Source organism: Megalobrama amblycephala, linkage group LG17, assembly GCF_018812025.1.
Source record: "Megalobrama amblycephala isolate DHTTF-2021 linkage group LG17, ASM1881202v1, whole genome shotgun sequence".
Taxonomy (NCBI): domain Eukaryota; kingdom Metazoa; phylum Chordata; class Actinopteri; order Cypriniformes; family Xenocyprididae; genus Megalobrama; species Megalobrama amblycephala.
This window is the reverse complement of record NC_063060.1, coordinates 41,525,257-41,548,542: the sequence shown is the minus strand read 5'-3', so window position 1 is coordinate 41,548,542 and position 23,286 is coordinate 41,525,257. Positions and strand designations below refer to the sequence as shown.

The following is a 23,286-nucleotide window of genomic DNA, read 5'->3' as shown; positions in this document are numbered from 1 at the left end:
CGTAATCTCGCGATTCTCTTCAGACCGCAAAAAAAATGAAAATGAGCATATAATTTCTATTTTCTGAAATATTGACGTAGCCTACCAACAAACTGACACAGAAGTGGCAAAATAAGCATAATAGGGCACATTTTATTTCATATACATTATTATTACTACAGTATATGGTTGGCAGCAAGCAACTAATACTTTCTTGTTAAACACTTGTTAGGCACTTTATTTAAACTTTTCAAATGTTTTCTTAATTTTTATTAAATATAAATGCCTTTCTGATTGGTGATGGGAAAAGGGATAAGAGCAAGTTTGGCCTAAGGCGGAATCGAACCCGGGTTGATCACATTAAAAACAAATTTCACGTACCACACGCTCTACAGCCTACACCACTACAGACATTAAAATATAATGTCTTTTTAGTATTTAACTGAAAACATTTGAAGGTTAAATTACGACCTACGTACAATAAATTGGACATATGTTGGTATTTTAAGCATGAAATGGGGTAAATTCCCTGTTTGGGATGACACATGACAACTTACCAGCGTAAAAACTATATAAGTTTACACTCATTTTCTTCACTCCCCTGCCACTGAGAAGCTGCCATCTTGTTTGAATTATTTTTCTGAAAGCTCCAAACTGGTCACGTGATCGGCTGCTAGCATTCTGATTGGAGGATCTCAAAAAAATTCATTTACAGTAGCACTACTGCTTTTGAGTAAACAGTAAAGTACTGTAAATTCTTATATACAGTAAGTTACTGTAAATATCATAAAAAATACCCATAATGCATTGCATATTACAGTAGTTAACCGTAAATAACATATATGGTATTTTACTGGAATTTTTTGCGGTAAGTAACTGTAAAATTACAGCAAAGTCTAACAGTGTATCACCTATGTTTATGACACCTACAGTATGAAGTATGTATACTGTAAACAAGGGCTTTCTCTAAAACCTTTAGAGGCCTTTATGATAAATATATGGTAAAAGTACAATATGATTTTATTTTCACTGTATTGACGAGAAAATCCTGGTTTCTATATTAAATTTCAACATCATGGTAGAGTTTTAGCAGTGTTACAAGGCCATATTTGACCCACGTGTACATAAATGTGCTAACTGTAACCCATTTTATCAAAATAATAAACGTTGGGTGTCACATTATTCCATGATCTAATGCTCTTTTACTGTTTTCTGGAGTCACTCATCTTTATTTAACGTCAATAAAGAGACTTTTATACAATAGAATTTACAGCAGAACAATATGGAAAAGAAGGATTGGGCAAAATAATGTTTACCCTCCAAAAGTTTGGAAACGCCCTAGAAAAGTGGAGTTTTGGACAATATTGGCATGAATCCGTTTTAATTTGTGATCATTTTGCACTGATAAAGGACAACACAAACTACGAAAACATATTTTATTACATAAACAGTTTATAAATAGAAAAAACTTTAATTTTTCGATTCATCAAAATATCCACCATTAGCAGCTATCTGACCTAAACTGGGTTCTGATTGGTTCTTTGTATTCTAAACTTAATTGGCAATCAATTGTTGAAGCTATTAAGGTGTGCTGAAAATAAAACGAGCACTCAAATCCTTTTCCATTTTATATAGTGAATGTTTAAATAAATACTGCTTCAAAATCTAGTTTTTCAGTGCAAAGTCTACTGGACAGTTTAAACAATTACGCAAGATGTTGTTCTATAAATTCAGTTGATGCAGTATATTGCTAGTTACCGGCAGCACAATGTGGATTCTTATAGCAGTTTTAATGCTCAATGTGTGGGCTATACCAGCAGATGATGTGCTTTCACCAAACATAAACATCCTTGAAGAACTGGGGAAGATGGAAGCAAGGATGAAATCTATGGAGAAGGAAAATGCAGGTATGTGACACTGCTGACAAACAGAGCTGGGAAGTAACAGATTACATGTAATCTGGATTACGTAATCAGATTTCAAAAATCAAGTACTTGTAATTAGAGTAAACTACTTTTTAAAATACTCTTAATCAGACTACAGTTACTTTTTTATGGATTACATGATGAAATATTATTTACACAATGGCAGTAAATTGTTCACAATTAATTGATTCTCCTAATTTTTCATTTTTTTTTAACGTTTATATTTTTTTCATAATAAACCTGCCGCTTGTATACGTTCATGATTCTTTGAGTTTTTCCAGCAGTGAGGGGGAGGGGTGAGGAATCGAGAATATTTGTTTTTGTAATGTTGCTGTCTCTTTAAATTTGCTTAATTTTAAGTAAATATAAGATGTGATTTTGTTCTATCAGTAAACACTAACAGGTACATTAGTGTTAGTATTTTGAAGGATTAGTATTGCACTTTAAAAAGAATCTGTTGAGGCTCTTGTTGGTGAACAGAATATATATTTTTTGGAATATATTTATTCTTTGTATCTGTCAAAATAGTGCAAGATTATCCAACAATATATGTGACATCAAATAAGGGTTAGCACAAAAGCAATCTAAATGTAATCCAATTACATTACCAAAATTATGTAATCTAAGAGATTCTATTACTGATTACAAATTTTGTCATGTAATTTGTAATCAGTAACTGATTACAATTCATAAGTAATCTACCCAGCTTTTCTGACAAATGTTTTTAATAACATATCTTTAGAGAACTTTAAATACACATTTTCAACAAAACTCCTTCTTATGAAAAGGTAGTTTAGTTTTTGTCTATAACACAAGTCCTACCATAAAAATGATTTCCAGTGCAATAATTGGTATTTTTATGGTTTAACAGCACTATAGCACTCATCTATTCAGCACTGTGGATGATTTAAAAGTGATTAATTAGCTTTTTTCTGTATGCACTGAAAAATTAATGATTGTTTGTTATTTTAGCACAAGCAAAGAAGCTGGAGGAGTTGCATGTTACAATGAATGAACTAATTAAACAACATGAAGGTAAAGTAACAGTTTTGTCAATGTGAAGAATAACCCTAATGAACTGCCATTTTTAAAGAATCTAAATATACTCTCTATAGAAGGTAAACCCTAAAAGTCCAATGAAATCATTTGTAATTTAATTTACATATTTTATGTCTTAGTTTCAAAAGTGGCTTTCTCGGTTTCTCTGTCGTCCACTATTGGACCGCACGACACTTTACAAACCCTGATTTACAAACACATCTTCCTCAATAATGGAGACGCCTATGATGCAAATACAGGTACGGTACATAATCACTTCATATACTGTGAATGTAATTTTTTTTCCTGAGTGATTTATGTAATTTTTGTCTGATACAGGAATCTTCACAGCACCCATGAAGGGAGTGTATGTATTCAGGGTTTCCTCTAAGGCCTATGGAAGTTTAAAGGGAGTTTCCGCAGGCTTGTTTAGAAACGACCAGCATGAAATTTATACATATGCACAACAAATCAGTGGTTTTATCAGCTCTTCAAATGGAGTTTCTCTGTTGCTGGAAAAGGGGGATAAAATATGCGTAAATCTCTATCCTGGTTTTGTGATTAATGACAATGAATATCATCACAGCACCTTTGGTGGACATCTGCTTTTCCCCATGTGATCTAAACATACACAGCATCTTTGTAGACTGTAATCATACAAGATGATTAAAAAAAAAAAAATTCTGTCTGTAAGACTAAAAATCAGTAAATTTGAAACTAACTTGTACTTAAAATATATCACCTATTTTTACAGCACCTATGAAGTCTAACAAGGGTTTTCTCTAAAACCCATGTTAAAAGGTCCTATTTGACCCACATGTGTGTCAATGTGTGAAATGTAACCCATAAAAGCATTTTATCAAAATAATAAACTTTGGGTGTCACATTATTCCATCTAATGCTCTTTTACTGTTTTCACTCATCTTTACTCTCTTAATGCAAGAGCAGAACAATAAGAAAATAATTATAATGTTTAAGTAAATAAATGAAGCACAAAAAACACAATACCTTTTCCATTTCATAGTGACTGCCTAAAACAAATTTCTTCAAAACCTAGGTTTTCCGTGCAAAGTCAATATATTGGACAGTTTAAACATTTACGCAAGTTGTGGCCTTTGAGACTAGAACAATATTTCAGTTGGCACTAATATCTGATGGAAATGGACCGTCTAAGAACAGAAATCACAGGTATGCGACACTGCTGACAAATGTAAAGAACATCTAGATAACTATAAGAGTATGGGACACCATACTTGGCCACACATCACTTTCAATTTTTTTTTTTTTTTTTTTTTTTTACTGTATGCACTTTATTTTAGCACAAGCAAAGAAGCGGGAGGACCTAAAGGTTACAACGAATTAACTAACTAAACAAAATGAAGGTAAAGTAGCAAACTACTAGGCTGTTCAAGAAATACATATTTTACCATTGATCAGAAAAGATTTGCATAAATGAATGAATCATTATCACTTCATTATTGCTTTATTGATTATTATTATAGCACAAGCAAAGGAGCTAGATGTTGTGTGGAACAACAAATGATGTAAAGATTAAAATTAAACCAATGAAACAAAATGAAGGTAATGCAACTACAGTATGTATAACAGTAAATTACAACTTTGTTCAATAAAAATAATACAAGACTCAAATGTATTAGCATGTCATTTCAGGGCTGCTGTGCCAAAAGCTACTGAAAAAAGAAGCAAATGGATCACTGCAATTCACAGAAACAACTGCACTCCAGGCAGAGAAATGGATTTGCAGTTATCATTTTGTGTCAAAATGGGGTAAATTTGGGGTAAAATCATACCCAGTATATTGTATTGTTATATATTGTGTTGTCAACTCATCAGTTAAATATTTACCATCTTATATTCTGCATAATTGGGTGTTTTTAAATAAACACTGACAAAAAATTTTTAGGGCTGGACGATATAATGTATATATAAAGCGTTCACAGGCAGATTTGCTTTATGTGTTTCCCCGGCGTCGAAATCAGGCTGTCAGGAAACATGATTCCTGGCTGCATGTCAGTATCCATGGATTAGGTTTCTTTGACATGATATAAGGAACACTTTCGAGCCCAACCTTTAGTGTAATCGTTTGTTTTACTCACGTTTTCGCAGTTTCCCCTATTAAATCCAGTCATGCAGCAGGTTCTTTTGCCACTCAGTCCAGCTGAGGGAGCGCGTTCCAGTGGAAAGTGACGTCGATGCCCTCTATGTATCTATATTCAGTGAGGCCTAATGTATTGACATTTTTAAAGAAATTATGTACAGTCAAATTATATACAGTCTCTTTAGAAGCTAAATCTTAAAAGGGAGTCCAGTTAAATCATTTGTAATCTGTAACATATTTTGTCAGTTTCAAAAGTGGCTTTCTCAGCTTCTCTGTCGTCCTCTAAATTACCCATGTTTCACACACAGGATTTTTTTTCTGTATATCATCACAAAACAATGTTCAATGCACATTTTTACCTTTCATTTTGATAGGTTTTCACTGTGCACATACAGGAATCAGAAATCCTTACCTTTAATTTGCATTATTAATCAAATATTTGTCTGATTTAGGAATGCTTACAGCACCTAGAAGGCAAATATATGTATAGATATTTCTGTAAAGCATTTGGAAATCAAAATAGGCCTGTACAATGTGTTACATTTTCACTACTGAAAAGACCAGTGAAACTACATTTCTTGATTTGTATATTAAATTTCAGCATCAAGGCAAATTTTCAACAGTGTTAAAAGGCCCTAGATCTGAATACAACATGAATAAAAAGAAAACAGAATGAAAGAATTATCACATAGAAATATTAGCAGAACAATACTTACTTTTTCATTTTATTGTTGTTGCCTAAAATAAATATTGCCTTAAAATGTACTTCTTGTAGTCCAAAGTCTACTGGACAGATTAAACAATTACGCAAGATGTTGTTCTATAAATTCAGCTGATGCAGTATATTGTTAGTTACCGGCAGCACAATGTGGATTCTTATAACAGTTTTAATGCTCAATGTGTGGGCTATACCAGCAGATGATGTGCTTTCACCAAACATAAACATCCTTGAAGAACTGGGGAAGATGGAAGCAAGGATGAAATCTATGGAGAAGGAAATGGAGCTACTAAGAACAAAGAACGAAGGTAACGTGACAGGATCCGACATACATGACACAAGAATCTATATTCAGCTTTCATTTACTGTCCATGTATGCACTGAACATCTGTCTGAATGATTATTATTTCAGAACAAGCAAAAGAACTGAAGATTTTATATGATACAACGACTGACACAAAGATCAAAATGGATGAACTAATAAAGCAGAATCAAGGTAACAAATCACAATTTGTACATCAAAAGTCACTTTTAAAAATGTAAAGGCTGTTATAACTATATATATTTATGTGTGTGTGCATGTGTGCCTTAATTAAATGTTAAGGATTCAACTATTAAAGATACATATATATATATATATATATATATATATATATATATATATATATATATATATAGCTATAGCTTTTCCATAAAATAAATGACATTTTTAAATAAAAAAAAGCTATTTTAAACTGCAATAATATTACAGTATTTTGGATCAAATAAATGCAACTTTATTGAAATAAGAGACTATTTTAAAAATTCTAAACCCAAACCTTTTGAACGGTAGTGTAAATATAATGAAATCATTTGTAATCTAATGTATAAGTCTATGTTTTAGCTCCTAAAGTGGCTTTCTCAGCCTCTCTGTTGACCTCTTTTGGACCACAAAGCGTTGGACCATTTCCTAATGATTTTCACACCCTGATTTACAAACACGTCTTCCTCAACACTGGAAACGCCTATGATGCAGATACAGGTGAATCAGTTCATATAGTGTTAATAACTCTCTGTGGTTTTCTATAATGCTCTCATTTGAATGGATCTAATGAATCTTTGTTCGATACAGGAATCTTCACAGCACCTGTGAGGGGAGTGTATGTGTTCAGGGTTTTCTCAAAGGCCTTCGGAAATCCAGAGAGAGCCGTTACCGCAGGCCTGTTTAAAAATGGCCAGCATATCATGTCTACACACGGACACCAACAAAGTGGTTTTATCAGTTCTTCAAATGGAGTCTCTCTGCTGCTCGAAGAAGGGGATAAATTAAAGGTAAATCTCTATCCTGGCCAGTGGATTTTTGACAATGGAGAACACCATCACAGCTCATTCAGTGGACATCTGCTCTTCACCATGTGATTTTGCTGACCGTTTATTCACCCAAAAAAGCTTTTCATGCATAAAGGATGTACAATCTTTGAAAATAAAATCAAATATAAAATGAAGTGGTTATCATTTTCATATAACAAAACAAAGCAAATATTTTTCATATCATGGTTTAGTTTAAGGCAATAGTATCATTAGTGCAAGACGCCCCATGCGTGCAAGAAAATGAAAATGTGCAGAATGAATGCCACATTAAAACTGACTAAAGATTAAGAATGTACGGACTATGAGGGAATCAACCCTTCCAGGACAGGAAGTACAGCTGACCCTGCGTATCTCCACAAATGAGCTCCTTGGGGTCACGAGGGTTCACCTCCAGCACCTTGACAGGACCTCCACACACAAACATGCCAACCTGTGAAGCACAGGAAATAAGTGGGGAAACAGAAAGGAAATGGAATATACTGGTATATATGGTGGAGAAATGGAGGTGATCGCAAATCCACAATATACTGTCAATAAAAATACCTGTTTCTTAGTGTGTCTGTCCCACAGTTTGACGGATCTGTCGTGAGACGCTGAGATGATGAGGCTCTCGGTAAGCCGCAGTACGCTCACTTTGTCTGTGTGTGCCTAGAGACCAATCAAAAGCACTCCAGTTTATCAGCAACTCATGACTTCATATGATCATCATATCTATCAGGAAAGCTAAAAAATACTTGCCGGTTTTCTTTCAGTCAATTTGCACAGATCGGGAGGCTGGTTGAACCATATGTTCCCGTTATAATCACCACACACAAAAAAGTCTGCAGGAGAAAATAAAACATGATTTCAAAACAACCAAATCATGAACAGTTCACATAATGACCACTAAAAGGTCAATTTTTTGTTGCATTAAAGGTGAAGTATGTACGATTTTGTTTCTTTTGTTAAAATACTTTCTCTTAACCCAGTTTGTTCATTAACTACTAACTGTATGCCATTCGTGGGTTTATGTTCCCCAAAATTGTCAACATTGAGCCTCCCAGGCACTATCAAAACGATGAGAGCGGTCCGCTCAGATCTGTCAGTCTCTCTCTAGCTCAACCTATAGCGTGACTTTGGGGCGTGGCTACTGTATGGGCAGAGGCGGAGCACCATGGACGCTTTAATACATCATCATCATGCACCCGTTTGCGAAGACGAATGTACCAGTTTATGTCTACCTTGATGTGTCCAGTGTAAACAGCCTCAAACAGTTGTGAATATAATTAAAAGTAATTCATTCTCACAATAAAAGTGAGAAATGGATTTGAACAGATAGCTCTTTTCACGTTTTAATGAACTTCTGACAAATTGATCATTTATGCTATATATTAAAGTGTAAGAACAGGTGTACCATTATGCACTGCAGCAGCTGTGATCCAGGACCTAATCTGCGCCGCCTTCCGGTTTGCAATTCTCAGCTGTTCAAGCTGTTCCTCGCTGGGTTTCTCCTCCCCCTGCTGATGTGGCTCCTCCTGCCCCTGAGGCTCCTCCCCCTGCTGCAGCTCCTCCTCCTGCCCACAAGGCTCCTCCCCCTGCTGCGGCTCCTCCTCCTCCTGCTGCACATCCTCCTGCCCCTGAGGCTCCTCCCCCTGCTGTGGCTCCTCCTCCTGCCCCTGAGGCTCCTCCCCCTGCTGCTGCAGCTCATCCTCCAGCATATTCTCCCACATCTCCTCTTCTGCCTTCAAATACTCAGGCCTCTTACCCACCGTATCATCACAAAAGTTTAAGAAGTGAGACTGATCTGAATTCACATACAACTGAAAGACAGACCGTTTCAGATCATTTAGTTTTCAGACAGTTTTTACAATGTCAGTGTCACATGATAATGATAGATGATGAACTTACAACGAAGCCAATGTACAGTACACCGTTTTTCTGCCCCAACAGCCAAAAGCTCTTGCTATCATTTGCCATCATGCCGACAGGACGTACCTCGTCTGACCAGCTACAACAAAACACACGTACTGTACATTCACTTCTTATTACCCAATGAAGTAATAAATAACAGAATAGTGCAAAACATCTTTTATATGTGTAAAAATGATGTTTATAAAATGGTGTTTATTTACGAATAACTTTGTCTGATGTGCGAGGTAGTAGTAGAGGTCACATCGATGACTATTCCATTCACACATGCTCCATACAGACTTCCACAGTAGAACAAAAAGCTCACGGGATTCTCCAATTTGTATGAAGACATCTTATTGAGCCTGGAACAAAATAAAATCCACACATCAAAACATTGACAAACATTAAATTGGCTATAGACGACCACTCATTACATCATCCTTTAGCCACAGTATGGAAAAAAAGGACACAAAAACAACACTGGCTGATATAGTAAATGATAAATGGCATATATTATAACCTATACTAGTTTTATTTTTTAAAGCTGCAGTCTGTAAGTTTTGCCTCTTTGTCGCCACCTCTGTTTGAAACCTGCAATTGCAGTTATTTGCAGAATTATCATCTTTATGTGGGTTATGCCTCGGCACGGCTCCATCTAATGTTTAAAGGTGCCCAAGAATGCTTTTTCACAAGATGTAATATAAGTCCAAGGTGTCCCCTGAATGTGTCTGTGAAGTTTCAGCTCAAAATACCCCATAGATTTTTTTTTAATTAATTTTTTTAACTGCCTATTTTGGGGCATCATTAACTATACACTGATTTTGGCAGCGCCGCCCCTTTAAATGGCGTGCTCCCTGCCACACGAGCTCTCGATTATATTACAGTGCATTTACAAAGTTCACACAGCTAATATAACCCTCAAATGGATCTTTACAAGATGTTCGTCATGCATGCTGTGTGCATACATCGAATCATGTCAGTAAAGTATTTATTTTGATGTTTACGTTTGATTCTGTATGAGTTTGAGGCTATGCTCTGTGGATAACGGCTAATTCTACACTGTTGGAGAGATTTATAAAGAATGAAGTTATGTTTATGAATTATACAGACTGCAAGTGTTTAAAAATGAAAATAGTGACGGCTCTCTGGTCTCCGTGAATACAGTAAGAAACGATGGTAACTTTAACCACATTTAACAGTACATTAGCAACATGCTAATGAAACATTTAGAAAGACAATTTACAAATATCACTAAAAATATCATGATATCATGGATCATGTCAGTTATTATTGCTCCATCTGCCATTTTTCGCTGTTGTTCTTGCTTGCTTACCTTGTCTGTGCACAGATCCAGACGTGAATACTGCCTTTCCTTGTCTAATGCCTTGAACATGGGCTGTCATATGCAAATATTGGGGTCATACATATTAATGATCCCGACTGTTACGTAACAGTCTGTGTTATGTTGAGATCCGCGTGTTTTCCGGAAGTCTTTTAAACAAATGAGATTTATATAAGAAGGAGGAAGCAATGGGGTTTGAAACTCAATGTATGTCATTTCCATGTACTGAACTCTTGTTATTTAACTATGCCAATATAAATTCAATTTTTGATTCTAGGGCACCTTTAATGTTACTGTACTTGGAATCACAAATTCTACATCTTGGAAGTATGACCAAAATAAGAGTTTTCACCGGAAAATGTCATCTGAAGGAGTCAGTAACAAATCTGACACTTTTGTTATGACCAACTGAGAAAAAATGCAATAAATCTCGCTGCCAATGATGATTAAATGTAACGATCGCTTAGCTTGGATAAGTCAAACTGTGCAAATTATTATTATTATACTTTGTTCTCAAATTGTTAATGTTAACAACATCAGCAGTGCGTGACTGTGTATTTAGTGTGTATTAGCGTTACCTGTGGATTTCAATTTCTCTAGCCACTCCGCAGTCCGAAGACTTTTGCTTTTTCCAGTTGTCACCGATGATTAGGGCTGGACGATTAATCGAAAAGTAATCGAAACCGAAATTCAGAACCTCTAACCGACGTAATTTTCCCATGTCGGTTATTTCGGTTTTTTAATCCTGTTAATACTTCCCCCTTAAAAACATAACTGCGTGTGTAGCCACGTGACTCCGCCCAGTCCAGTCAGTGGCATAAAAGCAAAACACGGAGGTGAACGCCGGTTCAACACATAGTGATGGCGCGCGAGCGGTGAGCCTTGCGTCTAGACTAAACTTTGTCAGTTGTATTTGTTTTATGGTTTGGACATTCGAGCGATTAGACGATCGGATGTGTATTATTATATCGAACTACCGCGATATATACATATATGTATGCCGCGTTCGCGCAGCTGCATGTGGCATGAACACTCATACAAACAGCTGCGCAAAACGTGAAGATCGCGCGCACACAGAGGAACGCAGAAACTTGTTGTCAGCGCTGTCCTGTGATTTATCACTAAAATAGCTTAGAAACTCAAAAGTTATAGCATCTATTTTTTCTACTTTTGAAGGAACTATTTACAACCCACAGCTTCACAATTAATAGAGAGACGGTATGACTAATTCACACACGCAATCACTACTGGTACTGTGCTAATTTATCTTTATCTGATTTACAACGAGCAGAAACCTGTAAGAAATGTTACAAACCATAGATGAAATAACTGCTGATAGTGAGCTATGATGTCAGATCACTCTTTCAACAGGAAAAAAAATATCCCACCTTAATAGTCAATCATAGGCTATTTACAGTACAAACCTTGTCAGTGAACTATGAGGGCAAAAAAAAAAAAAATCAGAAATAAAATAATCGTTCATTAATCGCAATCGAGGTAAAATGTTCAATTAATCGAGGTTTTGATTTTAGGCCATAATCGTCCAGCCCTACCGATGATTGTCATTTGGACCTTTCTGGATTACAATCCGCCATCAAAATGATAAATTTAAGTATTGCAGCTGCTGTGAGAAAAGGCTATAAATGATCCGTCACCTGCAGCATCCTCACATGCGATATAGCTGACTAGCTGGGACTCCTTCTTTATGTAAACAGACGTGATGTAATGATGCAAAGACGAACGGCTCGAATTTCCCACGGAAACCCACCAGTACCGCTCGAATTAGAAAACATTAAAAGCTTACCATTGTGCATCGGGCTAAGGTAACGAGATAGTTTTGAACACTGGCTGGTTATGTACTTGCTCAAAAACTGATTTTGAATCATTTTTAACCCAAAAAAGTTACGGACTGCAGCTTTAAATAAATTAAAAACAAAACTAAAATAAACAAATTCAATGTACACAAATTTAGAACATTATAACATTATTAAAAATGGAATATTCATTCTGAGATTCGCTAAAGATTACATTAAACAATATAAATTGTAATAAATATATCAGATTTGAAAGACTACCTTTTAGTGATCAAATCCAAAAATCACATTAAAAAAATATATCACATATACAATATTATAATAATATTATTATGCCTGTATTCACGTTGCTGAATTCAAGAGTAAAATGCATTTTCAAGACAAATCTTTTGATTCCCCGTTGTAAAAATAGCTTGAATCATGAATGAAATGTTCTTGGTTCAAAATGGCACATTTCTCTAAAAATGCAACAAGTTTGCAAAACTGAAGTATGTTAAAAGTCAATACCCCACAATGCACTTCTTGGCGTCCCGCTCCAGTTTCCAGACTAATACAGAGCAGTCGCTGCAACCCACCGCCAGCTGATCGTCTGGCATACCAGTGACTGCAGTTAAGCCGCCATCACTGACCTTAGTGCAACACACACAGAGCCGTTCATTCAGACATTTACAACTGAAGCCCTCACACTATAATTTTACTAACTGATCAACAAATAATAAACTCATGATTACCTTCTTCCAGTAAACCACTGAATTCTGATGCCATATCTCCAATCTGCCCGTGTCATAAACACACACCATGAGTTCATCGGTATCAAGGAAGCACACAGCTCGGACACCGCCTTTCTGGCGAGGAGCAGCTTCTGCGGATGATTGTTTATAATTATTAATGCCAATCAAATATATATTTGGATGTGCAGCTGTAGTTTCATAAGAAATTGCAATGTTGTCACTGCTTTTCACATCAGTTTAGATTCTGCTTTTGTTCTCTAACAAAATGTTCTGAGGATTTGAGGAGTGAATTGGGAATTGCCGTACCCATCGCCGTGGTGACGCTCCATGACCTGAGGGAACGATCCTCAGAGACGGTGAGAAACTCCGGCAGTCCGGCCTCTTTGCATACTAAAGCCTGGATTTCTGCACTGTGACCATGCAGAGTATTATGATGATGTACCTATGATGAAAACATCATTTTTGAGAATAAATTAGCAATGCACTGATATTAAAAATCTGGCTGATGCAAATAAGATATTTTCATTTTATGGCCAGTAACAACAAATGGCCAACCTTAAAAGATTAGTTCACTTTCAAATGAAAATTAGTCCAAGCTTTACTCACCCTCAAGCCATCCTAGGGGAATTTGACTTTCTTCTTTCTCATGAACACAATCGGAGAAATATTAATAAATATCTTGATGCATCCGAGCTTTATAATGGCAGTGAATGGGATCTAGCGTATGAGCTGAAGAAACTCAGCTCCATCCACATCCATCCATCATAAACGTACTCCACACGGCTCCGGGAGTTTAATAAAGGCCTTCTGAAGAGAAACGATGCGTTTGTGTAAAAAAATATATCCATATTTAACAAGTTATGAACTAAAATATCTAGCTTCCACCAGACTGCCTTCCGTATTCTACATACGGAAAAAATGGAGCTGGCGTTGTGTCAGTTAAGCTTTTTCCGTAAGTTGAATAGGGAAGGTGTAGGATGTAGCGTAAGCTTTTTGAACTGCAAGAGTTTTACACTTTCTTCATAAGTTGAATACAGAAGGCAGTCTGGCGGAAGCTAGATATTTTACTTCATAACTTGTTAAATATGGATATTTTTCTTACACAAATGCATCGCTTCACTTCAGAAGGTGTTTATTAACCCCCTGGAGCCGTGTGGAGTACGTTTATGATGGATGGATGTGGATGGAGACACTTTCTTCAGTTCAATGCCATTATAAAGTTTGGATGCATCAGGATATTTATTAATATATCTCAGATTGTGTTCATCAGAAAGTCATATACACCTAGGATGGCTTGAGGGAGAGTAAAGCTTGGGCTGATTATCATTTGAAAGTGAACTAATCCTTTAAAAATGTATATCATTTTATATAAAAAAACAACAACACTAAACTAAAACCAGTTGTTTTAAACACAAGAAGTGAATTTAGGCATCAAAACATTATGAAGGTACATTATGAAAATGGATATTTATTTTGAGATTTGCTAAAGATTATATTTATAACCGTTATTTAACTATTAGTGTTTTTTAAAGTGTTAAATTAGTGTTTTTGTACATAAAAATAGGGAAAATTATTTTATCATTAAAAATCCAGTATCAACTGATCAACAATATGGTATCGATATATTATGCATCTCTGGGAATTATTTAAAATACCCTCATTTAATTTAAATAAAATATAATTAAATTATTAATGAATAAGATACAAAAGTGAGAGTTGGTTACCTGCAGTGGATGCCAGAGTTTAACAGTTCCATCTTCTGATGCTGAAGCTACCAATATGTCTTCTGGCTTTAAATTCTCTCCAAGATCTGTATGCAAAAAAAAAAATTATAATAATAATAAAAAAAAATCAGTGTAAGTAAGATACACTATTTACAAATCAAGCTGCTGTTTGTGTGTATATTTGTATATTGAATCCTTATAGGGTCTTTGGGGTCTTTTTAGACCCCAAACGACGTTTGCTAAAATAAAAAAATAAAAAGTTCTCTTTGTCCAAATGACATGAAACTTTGTACAGTTATTAACACTTTCTAGATATACAAATAAAAAAAATTGGAGTGATATCTTGTTTTTATGTTAGGTTTTTTAACATAAAAATATTTTTTTAAATAGGTTTTTATACAAAAACAGCTATTTATGTAAAATTCACTTTATAAAAGACCCACATTTCTAATTTTCATTAATGGGGATAACATGGGTAATCTGACATGGTTTAGTGTATTATTTTTGCCCATCTTTTGGAAAATGCAGTTTTTAAAGTAAAAAATGATCACTTTAACCAGTAGATGGCTGCAGAGCTCCACTATTTGACTGGCATCTTTTCAGTTGGATTCATATCTAAATATTATGAAATCACAATAAAACTTACTTTTTGTCAAAGTTTAGCATTTTTTTTTTTTTTTTTTGTTCTGAAAAAAATAAGTTTTTCAAAAATGTTGATTTTGAGGATGAATTCTGTCCATTTTCAAAGTGGGGTCTCATAATGTAACAATATTGAAAAACTGATTTTTTTCATTACAAAAAATGCTAAACTTGAGACAAAAAGTAGCTTTTATTGTTATAATTGTGATTTCATAATATTTAGATATGAATCCAACTGAAAAAAACTTGTGAAAAGATGTCTTTCGGTCAGTCAAATAGCAAATAGTGGAGCTCTGCAGCCATCTACTGGTAAAAGTGATAATTTTTTACTTTTAAAACTGCATTTTCCAAAAGATGGGCAAAAATCTTACACTAAACCATGTTAGATTATCCATGTTATCCCCATGAATGAAAGTTAGAAATGTTCAGTTTTATAAAGTGAATTTTACATAAAAAGCTGTTTTTGTATAAAAACCTATTTAAAAATTTTTTTTTAAATTTATTTATATAAATTTAAAATAAAAAATATGATGAATCCTCCAAAAACTGCACAAATGTGGAGTTAAAAAAAAAAAAAAAAAATCAGTGTAAGTAAGATACACTATTTACAAATCAAGTTGCTGTTTGTGTGTATATCTGTATATTGAATCACTGTACCTGGCTGAGAGACGACAGTGCAGTGATGGAGACGGCACTTGTGGGCCTTGATCCTGGTGACTTGTACACCTGATTCCCACTTCCAAACCATCAGCAGCCCATCTGTAGTGCCTGCCATGACAAGATCCTCCTATAGACATTAAAAAGTGCATAAATATCAGCAGGTTCCAATTTTTGTACATCTTTGTGACATGTAGTCCAAGGCTTTAAGGTGCAACTGCTTTACCCAACAGCACAATGTGCTCAAAGATGAACCAGACAGGATCTCTCTGAGCAAACTTCCTGTCTGGATGTCCCACATCCGCAGCTTACAGTCATTGGAACAGCTAAGCTGAGGTGTGAGAGAGGTTTTGCATTTGGTTACAGACACACAGAGTCAGATGTTATTGAAATGAACTAACTGCACTTTGTGAATGGCTTTCTTACCACCGCAGATGATGTCCAGGCACATCCTGTAATCCAGTCTCCGTGGCTATGGGGAAAAGACCGGGAAAGAACTGGAGGGGAGGAGTTTACGTTCCATACCATCAAAGCCTATTGGAAGAGATTATGATAAAAATTGAGTGAGAGAGAGATATTGTGTGTTTTCTTCCATTTGTTCCAGTGATGGATGTGTTGCGGACCAAGTACCTGATCTTTCCCTCCTGACAGCAACTCTTTCCCAGTAGGACTGAAGGCAAGGCATGTGACCCCTCCATTGTGACCTCTCAGAATACACATCACCTTAGGGTTGATCCAGGGCTTAGAAGTCAATTCACTCTTCAACCACAGAGCAATAGTGAAGTCATCTAAAACAAAAGTTTCAACAAAATAAAATAAAAATTAAAGTTGTTTAAAAATTAATTAATCCATTACAACATAATGTACAGTATGAAAATGGACATTCATTGAGATTTGCTAAAGATTACATTTTACAGTGTTATTAAATTATGAGTGCTTTTAGATGATGGTAAAGATAATGCAAGTGCAAAAATAGGTTGAAAGAGCATGCAAATATTAAATATCCCATATGGACCAAAATCAATCCACAAAACGTTTTGTGTACACTGACCAGATGCAGATGCCACACAAGTGGAGTTTTGAGCCAGGGCGAGAACAGCTCCCTTCTGAACGCCAAAAGATCCTATTGACACAAGGCTTTCCGGATTTTCTCCTTGCCTTTCCCAGACTCTGAGACGGTGGTCCATGCCCCCAGACAGCAGCAGCTCTGCCCCTTCTTCCTCCATCCACATGAGGCAGAGCATGGACACCTGCAGCTCCGCACTGGCCCAGACCTTCTCTCCTAAAGCACAAGGCATTTTGGGATGGGTTCTACTTCTGGTTACTCACAGTACTTCCATTATTATTAACCCTTATAGGGTCTTTGGGGTCTTTTTAGACCCCAAACGACGTTTGCTAAAATAAAATAAAAAGTTCTCTTTGTCCAAATGACATGAAACTTTGTACTGTTATTAACACTTTCTAGATATACAAATAAAAACAATTGGAGTGATATCTTGTTTTTATGTTAGGTTTTTTAACATAAAAATATTTTTTTAAATAGGTTTTTATACAAAAACAGCTATTTATGTAAAATTCACTTTATAAAAGACCCACATTCCTTTCATTCATTTCATTTATTTCAACTTTCATTCATGAGGATAACATGGGTAATCTGACATGGTTTAGTGTATTATTTTTGCCCATCTTTTGGAAAATTCAGTTTTAAAAGTAAAAAATTATCACTTTTACCAGTAGATGGCTGCAGAGCTTCACTATTTGCTATTTGACTAACTGAAAGACATCTTTTCACAAGTTTTTTTCAATTGGATTCATATCTAAATATTATGAAATCACAATTATAACAATAAAAATAATTTTTTGTCAAAGTTTAGCTTTTTTTTTTGTACTGAAAAAAATACGTTTTTCAAAAATATTGATTTTGAGGATGAATTCTGTCCATTTTCTTAGCGGGGTCTCATCATAATGTAACAATATTGAACAACTGATGAAAAATGAATTTTTTTCATTACAAAAAACATTAAATTTTGACAAAAAGTAGCTTTCATTGTTATAATTGAGATTTCATAATATTTAGATATGAATCCAACTGAAGAAAACGAAGAAAAGATGTCTTTCAGTCAGTCAAATAACAAATAGTGGAGCTCTGCAGCCATCTACTGGTAAAAGTGATAATTTTTTACTTTTAAAACTGAATTTTCCAAAAGATGGGCAAAAATCTTACACTAAACCATGTCAAATTATCCATGTTATCCCCATGAATTAAAGTTAGGAATGTTCACTTTTATGAAGTGAATTTTACATAAAAAGCTGTTTTTGTATAAAAACCTATTTTAAAAAATATTTTTTAATTTATTTATATAAATTAAAAGTAAAAAAATATGATAAATCCCCCAAAAACTGCAGTAATGTAGAGTAAAAACATTAATAAACAGAGTAAATTTACATTTGTTTAAAAAAAACAAAAACAATTATTTGTCTCTCTGGAGACCCCAAAGACCCTGAGTGTACTTCCAAAACGAAGACTGCACAAGGGGTTAAACGGGCAGGAAGCGATTTCTGAAAAATGCTGTGATATTTGAAATGACCAAAACAAACACGCCCATCTCAAAAGGATCACACCCCTATCTTGATAGCTCCGCCCTCAAATTCACAAATACGCTATGCAGTACAGGCACCTCCCCCCTCATGAGTGGACACGCCCCTTTTTATGCTCGGTTCGATTCACTTTCAACAGTGTTTCTCAGAAATCCCTTACTGCACCTTTAAGTGGATTGTTTTTTGCACTTTATTCCATTCATGTTTTTCTCAAGATTAAGCAGCAGTTGTGAATGAGTATTTCTGAATGAGCACGTTTGTAAATGCTGGATGCAAATGTTTATTTACCTGACTTCAAATTGAACATTTTGATACCATCTCCATGGTAACCCACAGCGGCGTACCCACAGGCCACAGCCACACACAGAGCATTATCTTCATCTTCATTTCCACGTCTGGTGCGCTTTTGCTGCTTCTGCAATACTGGTACCTGCAAATAATGATTAGTTAATACCATCCTTAAAGCAGGTTATATGTGAATATAAGCCTACATTAAATCTGTTCATCATATAAAGCATCGTCTCTCTTCAGAAAATTTGGACTAAACCGCTCAATTCATGTGAATTAGTTTTACAATCTGTTTGTGAACTTTGAAGTGTCAAAGTGGTAGTTGCATAGACTGTCAACGGAGGGACAGAAATTTCTCAGATTTCATCAAAAAGATCTTCATTTGGGATTCGAAGATGAACGAAAGTAAGACTTTTGTTTCGAATCAGAGGTTTGGAGCGTGAAAGTCACGTGATTTCAGTAAACGAGGCTTTGTTACGTCATTAGATGTTTGATACACGCTTCTGAACCACTGATTCGAAACAAAAGATTTGTAAAGCTTCGAAGCTTCATGAAGCAGTGTTTTGAAATCGCCCATCACTAGATATTGTTGAATAAAGTCGTTATTTTGGGGTTTTCTGGCACACAAAAAGCATTCTTGTCACTTCATAACATTAAGGTTGAACCACTGTAGTCACATGAACCGTTTTAAATACGTCTTTAGTAGCTTTCTGGGCATTGAAAGTGTTAATTATCTTGCTGTCAATGCAGGCCTCACTGAGCCATCGGATTTCATCAAAAATATCTTAATTTGTGTTCTGAAGATGAACGAAGGTCTTACGGGTGTGAAACGACATGAGGGTGAGTGATTAATGACAGAATTTTCTAACCCTTTAATACCTATAAAAAGTAGTATAAGCAGTATTAATAGTATAACAAGTTGCAATTCAAATTTAAGAACATGAAAGCACCTTTTCCTCTCCCAGTACCGCAACAGATCGCCCAAGACCTCCAGACCACACATTAACCTAGACAACAAACAAAAGGACACAATACTGAGTATTTTAGGATACCTGTTAGACAACCGAAAATTAAGACTGTAAGATCATATTCCTCACCACACGGTCATGTCCAGCGCTCAGCAAAAGGTTTCCTCCCTGCAGGAAGTTTAGTGTCTGCGTGGAGCCGCGGTGAGCACGATAACTGCCCACACAAGCAGCTGCTGCCACGGACCAGAGCCGCACTTCTCCTGACAGACAGCCGGAGCACAACATGGAGGAGCAGGGAGAGAAAGACAGACTCCGCACTGAACTCTGATGACCTAACAGAGTCTGAAAAAGTGAAAGGACATTAAGTTTTAGCGTGTCAGGCATGGTAACATCTTTGGAGTCGTTCCTCACCGTAACGTTTTTCTGTTCAAGCCAGTTCCACAAACGAACAGCTCCATCCCAGCAGCCCACTGCCAAGAGTTGGCCCTCGAGGTCAAAGTTCACACAGTTCAGAGGGGAGGGATTAATGAGAGAGGCCAACTCTGTGCTCTTCTGCGCTGACCACACCTGAGCACGGCCACATACATGATGAATATTTCAGAAGAGTACAACACCACACGTAGTTCAGATTTAAGATCATTTCTTTCTTAGTTTTACCTTCAGGTTTAAGTCTAATGAGACAGTAGCAAAGACTTTTCTGTCTGGACTGACATCACATCCTGTGATTTTGTTGGAGTGGGCATTCATGTGGGCAGTTCTTAAAGTGACAGAAAATTGCGCACAGGTTAGTAATCTTTGGTTCATTTTTAGGGGTTCAAGCGCAAAGGGCTGAAACTCTATTGTAATTGTTACATTTTCCAAGGATCAGCATTGTCCTCTAAAAGTGATCGGGCAGACCAAACCGTAAGTCATAGAAACTTTGAGGGACAGAAGTACTTACACCATCGACAAAGTCACCAAGGTTGGCCCCGATTGGCCTGACGGGGGCGCTACAGTGGTCAAAAGTATGAAATGGCTCATAACTCCTGAACCGTTAGTCCTAGGCTCAAGTGTCTTATATCGTTGGAATCGTCAAGCAAACTTTTTGTGTTTTTTTTGAAAAACCTACTTTTGCAAACTAGTCCTAGGTTTTTGACCCAATCGGAACCAAACCAGTGCAGCAACGTTCTCTAGAGTCTTATTGTCAATAGTTATCAAATTTTTTTTTTGAAATTCCCATTCGCGGTCCCTAAGGGGCGCCAAAACGTTCGAAGTGGGTGGAGCCACTTTTACTAAAATGGCTATAACTTGTTAATGAAATTAGATATTTTCACCAAACTCAGCACACCTATGTAAGAGCTCATTCTGTGCTCACGTGAAAAAGGGTGAGGCGTCTGGACACTTGGTGGCGCTACAACAGGGAAAAAAAACATGAAAACGGCTATAACTACTTCATCATTAGTCCGATCGACTTGAAAATTGGCGTGCAGTGTCTTAGTCCGAGGGGCCACGTCTGCATCATCAATTGGAATGAAACTCGCCGGGCCTGTTTGACTCATGACCCTAGAGGCCTGTGAGAAATTCGAAGGAAATCGGCCACTGGGGAGCACCTTCACATTTTTCACATGCATAAAGGATCATGTATCGTGGTAATTTTCGCGCACGCCCACGACATTCAGACCACATGGTAGAACTCCTCATTCTGAGCAACTTTGCCTCTAGGATCGTTGTTGTCCATCGAATCAAAAATCAACTTCGACGAACTAGTCCTAGGTTTTTGGCCTACTCTTAAAAAGCTTTATAAACCATATATTTCCTATGGTAAATTGCCTGTATTGGCTGTAAATGGTCTTTTCCATCTATGATGGTGATGGTTACAGGCTTGCTAATTAAAACATAATAACGCATGTGTTTAAAGGCCTTAAAGCGCTTGAACCCCGATAATAGCTGCTCGCAGCAATTTTGTTTTTGCTAAGTAAATTGTACATTTGAGCCAGAAAAACATAAAATACCTGCAACCACTCGCAACATCCCACACCTCCACCTGCCCATCAAACGAGGTTGTTGCCAGAAGCTCCTCCCCAAGGAACATACATCCAGAGATGCCATCAGCACTGCTCATCAATGACTTCACTTCCTGTTTGAAAAAAGTAATGAAAAAAAAACAACTGTGATGTCCAATGAATTATCCTAAAAATGCATAAAATCAATGAACGTTTGTTTATGTTTAGAACTGTTACCTGTCCAGTCTCTGTGTGCAGAAAGTGAAGTGTTCCCTCTCCGGTTCCCACTGCTGCAAGTTTTCCATCAGGACTCACTACCACACAACTTGGCTCAGAGCGGAAGGTGGAAACCAGCTCACTGAGCAGAAAAAACAATGTTAAATGCATAGAAAAATGAGAGATAAACAACCTTTGCACATAATGGTGTCCAGGAAGTCTGAAACCACATTATTAAATTTTAGGATTTATTTATTGATTAAGATGTATAAATGTATTGTTTCTTCAAGTTTTAATGGAGGTAAATTCAAGACTTTTTAAAGACCTTTTTAAGACCAAGTAAAGAAAATTTAAGGAATAAATTGAAGGGAACAAAATATGTTAATATGTTTAAAAGTAAATGTCTAAGGAGAAGCACAATGAGTTGAAAATTCAACTTTTACTGCACCAAAGTGATGTATTTTGCCTTGTTTTCCAGCGCAAATGACTAAAGATTCTTAAATCAAGATGCATTTACTGGAGATGCAAAATGACAAAAGGTGAAGTCTAAGTAATTGATCAAAATTAAGTGACTTTATGATTAAAACAAGAGCAAATATCTGCCAATGTGCTGAGAAAAATCTACTTCATTCAAAGGGATGTTTGCATAACTCATTGACAGATGTTTTTTGTTGTTTCAAGCATAAACTCACTTAATTTTGTTCAATTTTACATTTGCATCTCAAGTAAATGTATCCGATTCAAAGATGTTCAGAGATCTCTACAGGAAAACAGGACAAAAATAATGACAAAGATATACATTTTTTGCAATGCATGCAACATTTAATGCCATGATTGTATAAATTTAAGACTTTCTGCTCTGATTTAAGACATTTTTAAGGTCTTAATTTGTGTAAAGGCAAATTAAGATTTTTAAAGACCCGCAGAAACCCAGCTATGTTTTTATAGGTCAGCCAGCATTAATCTGACTTATAACTGAATGGTTCAACTCGGAATATGACAATAATATGCTATCAATCAGACACAATATTAGTACCTGACTTCATTTACAGCTGCATCAGTGAAGTTTAGCCATTTTACAGCATGCACCCCTCCATTTCTTGTCATGCTTTCAGCCCACAAATGTGCAGAGCTGTCACATGGTTCATTAAGAGCTGTTTGTACAAAGAGAGCAGGCCACTGGGAGAGAAGGAGGCTGTGGCGCTTCAGAAAACTGAGACAGTCTTCAAAATCCTTCAGGTTACCTGGACAAACACACATGAATTTGGTATAGGTTTACTGCAAAAACTATAATCTGAAGTTTCAGAA

General features: G+C 36.0%; 3 protein-coding genes across 3 annotated transcripts in view; 2 read left to right on the top strand and 1 right to left on the bottom strand.

Annotated features, from left to right (window-relative positions):
- Window positions 1-1,695: 1,695 nt before the first annotated feature.
- LOC125251341 (complement C1q-like protein 4) lies at window positions 1,696-3,831 on the top strand. Its single transcript, XM_048164338.1, has 4 exons — window positions 1,696-1,886; window positions 2,877-2,939; window positions 3,083-3,202; window positions 3,282-3,831. The coding sequence occupies exons 1-4, from the start codon at window positions 1,748-1,750 to the stop codon at window positions 3,560-3,562; spliced, it is 603 nt and encodes a 200-aa protein (XP_048020295.1). The 5' UTR covers window positions 1,696-1,747; the 3' UTR covers window positions 3,563-3,831.
- A 2,058-nt stretch (window positions 3,832-5,889) lies between these two features.
- On the top strand, window positions 5,890-7,263 carry LOC125250523 (cerebellin-2). Its single transcript, XM_048163156.1, has 4 exons — window positions 5,890-6,087; window positions 6,192-6,275; window positions 6,663-6,800; window positions 6,891-7,263. Exons 1-4 carry the CDS (start codon window positions 5,928-5,930, stop codon window positions 7,175-7,177), a joined length of 669 nt encoding a protein of 222 aa, XP_048019113.1. The 5' UTR covers window positions 5,890-5,927; the 3' UTR covers window positions 7,178-7,263.
- LOC125250515 (telomerase protein component 1-like) overlaps window positions 7,173-23,286 on the bottom strand; it is a 47,641-nt gene continuing 31,527 nt past the window's right edge. The window contains 23 exon segments of the mRNA XM_048163148.1: window positions 7,173-7,559; window positions 7,673-7,777; window positions 7,868-7,950; window positions 8,523-8,928; window positions 9,017-9,116; window positions 9,241-9,381; window positions 12,683-12,804; window positions 12,907-13,037; window positions 13,213-13,348; window positions 14,631-14,716; window positions 15,927-16,056; window positions 16,153-16,257; window positions 16,353-16,460; window positions 16,557-16,714; window positions 16,978-17,208; window positions 18,813-18,954; window positions 19,763-19,819; window positions 19,910-20,122; window positions 20,192-20,347; window positions 20,438-20,537; window positions 21,772-21,896; window positions 22,000-22,120; window positions 23,015-23,222. Of these exon segments, the coding sequence (XP_048019105.1) occupies window positions 7,440-7,559; window positions 7,673-7,777; window positions 7,868-7,950; window positions 8,523-8,928; window positions 9,017-9,116; window positions 9,241-9,381; window positions 12,683-12,804; window positions 12,907-13,037; window positions 13,213-13,348; window positions 14,631-14,716; window positions 15,927-16,056; window positions 16,153-16,257; window positions 16,353-16,460; window positions 16,557-16,714; window positions 16,978-17,208; window positions 18,813-18,954; window positions 19,763-19,819; window positions 19,910-20,122; window positions 20,192-20,347; window positions 20,438-20,537; window positions 21,772-21,896; window positions 22,000-22,120; window positions 23,015-23,222 (3,284 nt within the window). The 3' untranslated portion in view covers window positions 7,173-7,439.

Bases quoted from the DNA above. Each gene is read 5' to 3' on its own strand.
- LOC125251341 (XM_048164338.1), top strand. From the start codon at position 1,748: ATGTGGATTCTTATAGCAGTTTTAATGCTCAATGTGTGGGCTATACCA. The intron at 1,887-2,876 runs GTATGTGACACT...TTGTTATTTTAG, and splicing joins TATGGAGAAGGAAAATGCAG to CACAAGCAAAGAAGCTGGAG. The intron at 3,203-3,281 runs GTACGGTACATA...TGTCTGATACAG, and splicing joins CGCCTATGATGCAAATACAG to GAATCTTCACAGCACCCATG.
- LOC125250523 (XM_048163156.1), top strand. From the start codon at position 5,928: ATGTGGATTCTTATAACAGTTTTAATGCTCAATGTGTGGGCTATACCA. The intron at 6,276-6,662 runs GTAACAAATCAC...TCTATGTTTTAG, and splicing joins ACTAATAAAGCAGAATCAAG to CTCCTAAAGTGGCTTTCTCA. The intron at 6,801-6,890 runs GTGAATCAGTTC...TGTTCGATACAG, and splicing joins CGCCTATGATGCAGATACAG to GAATCTTCACAGCACCTGTG.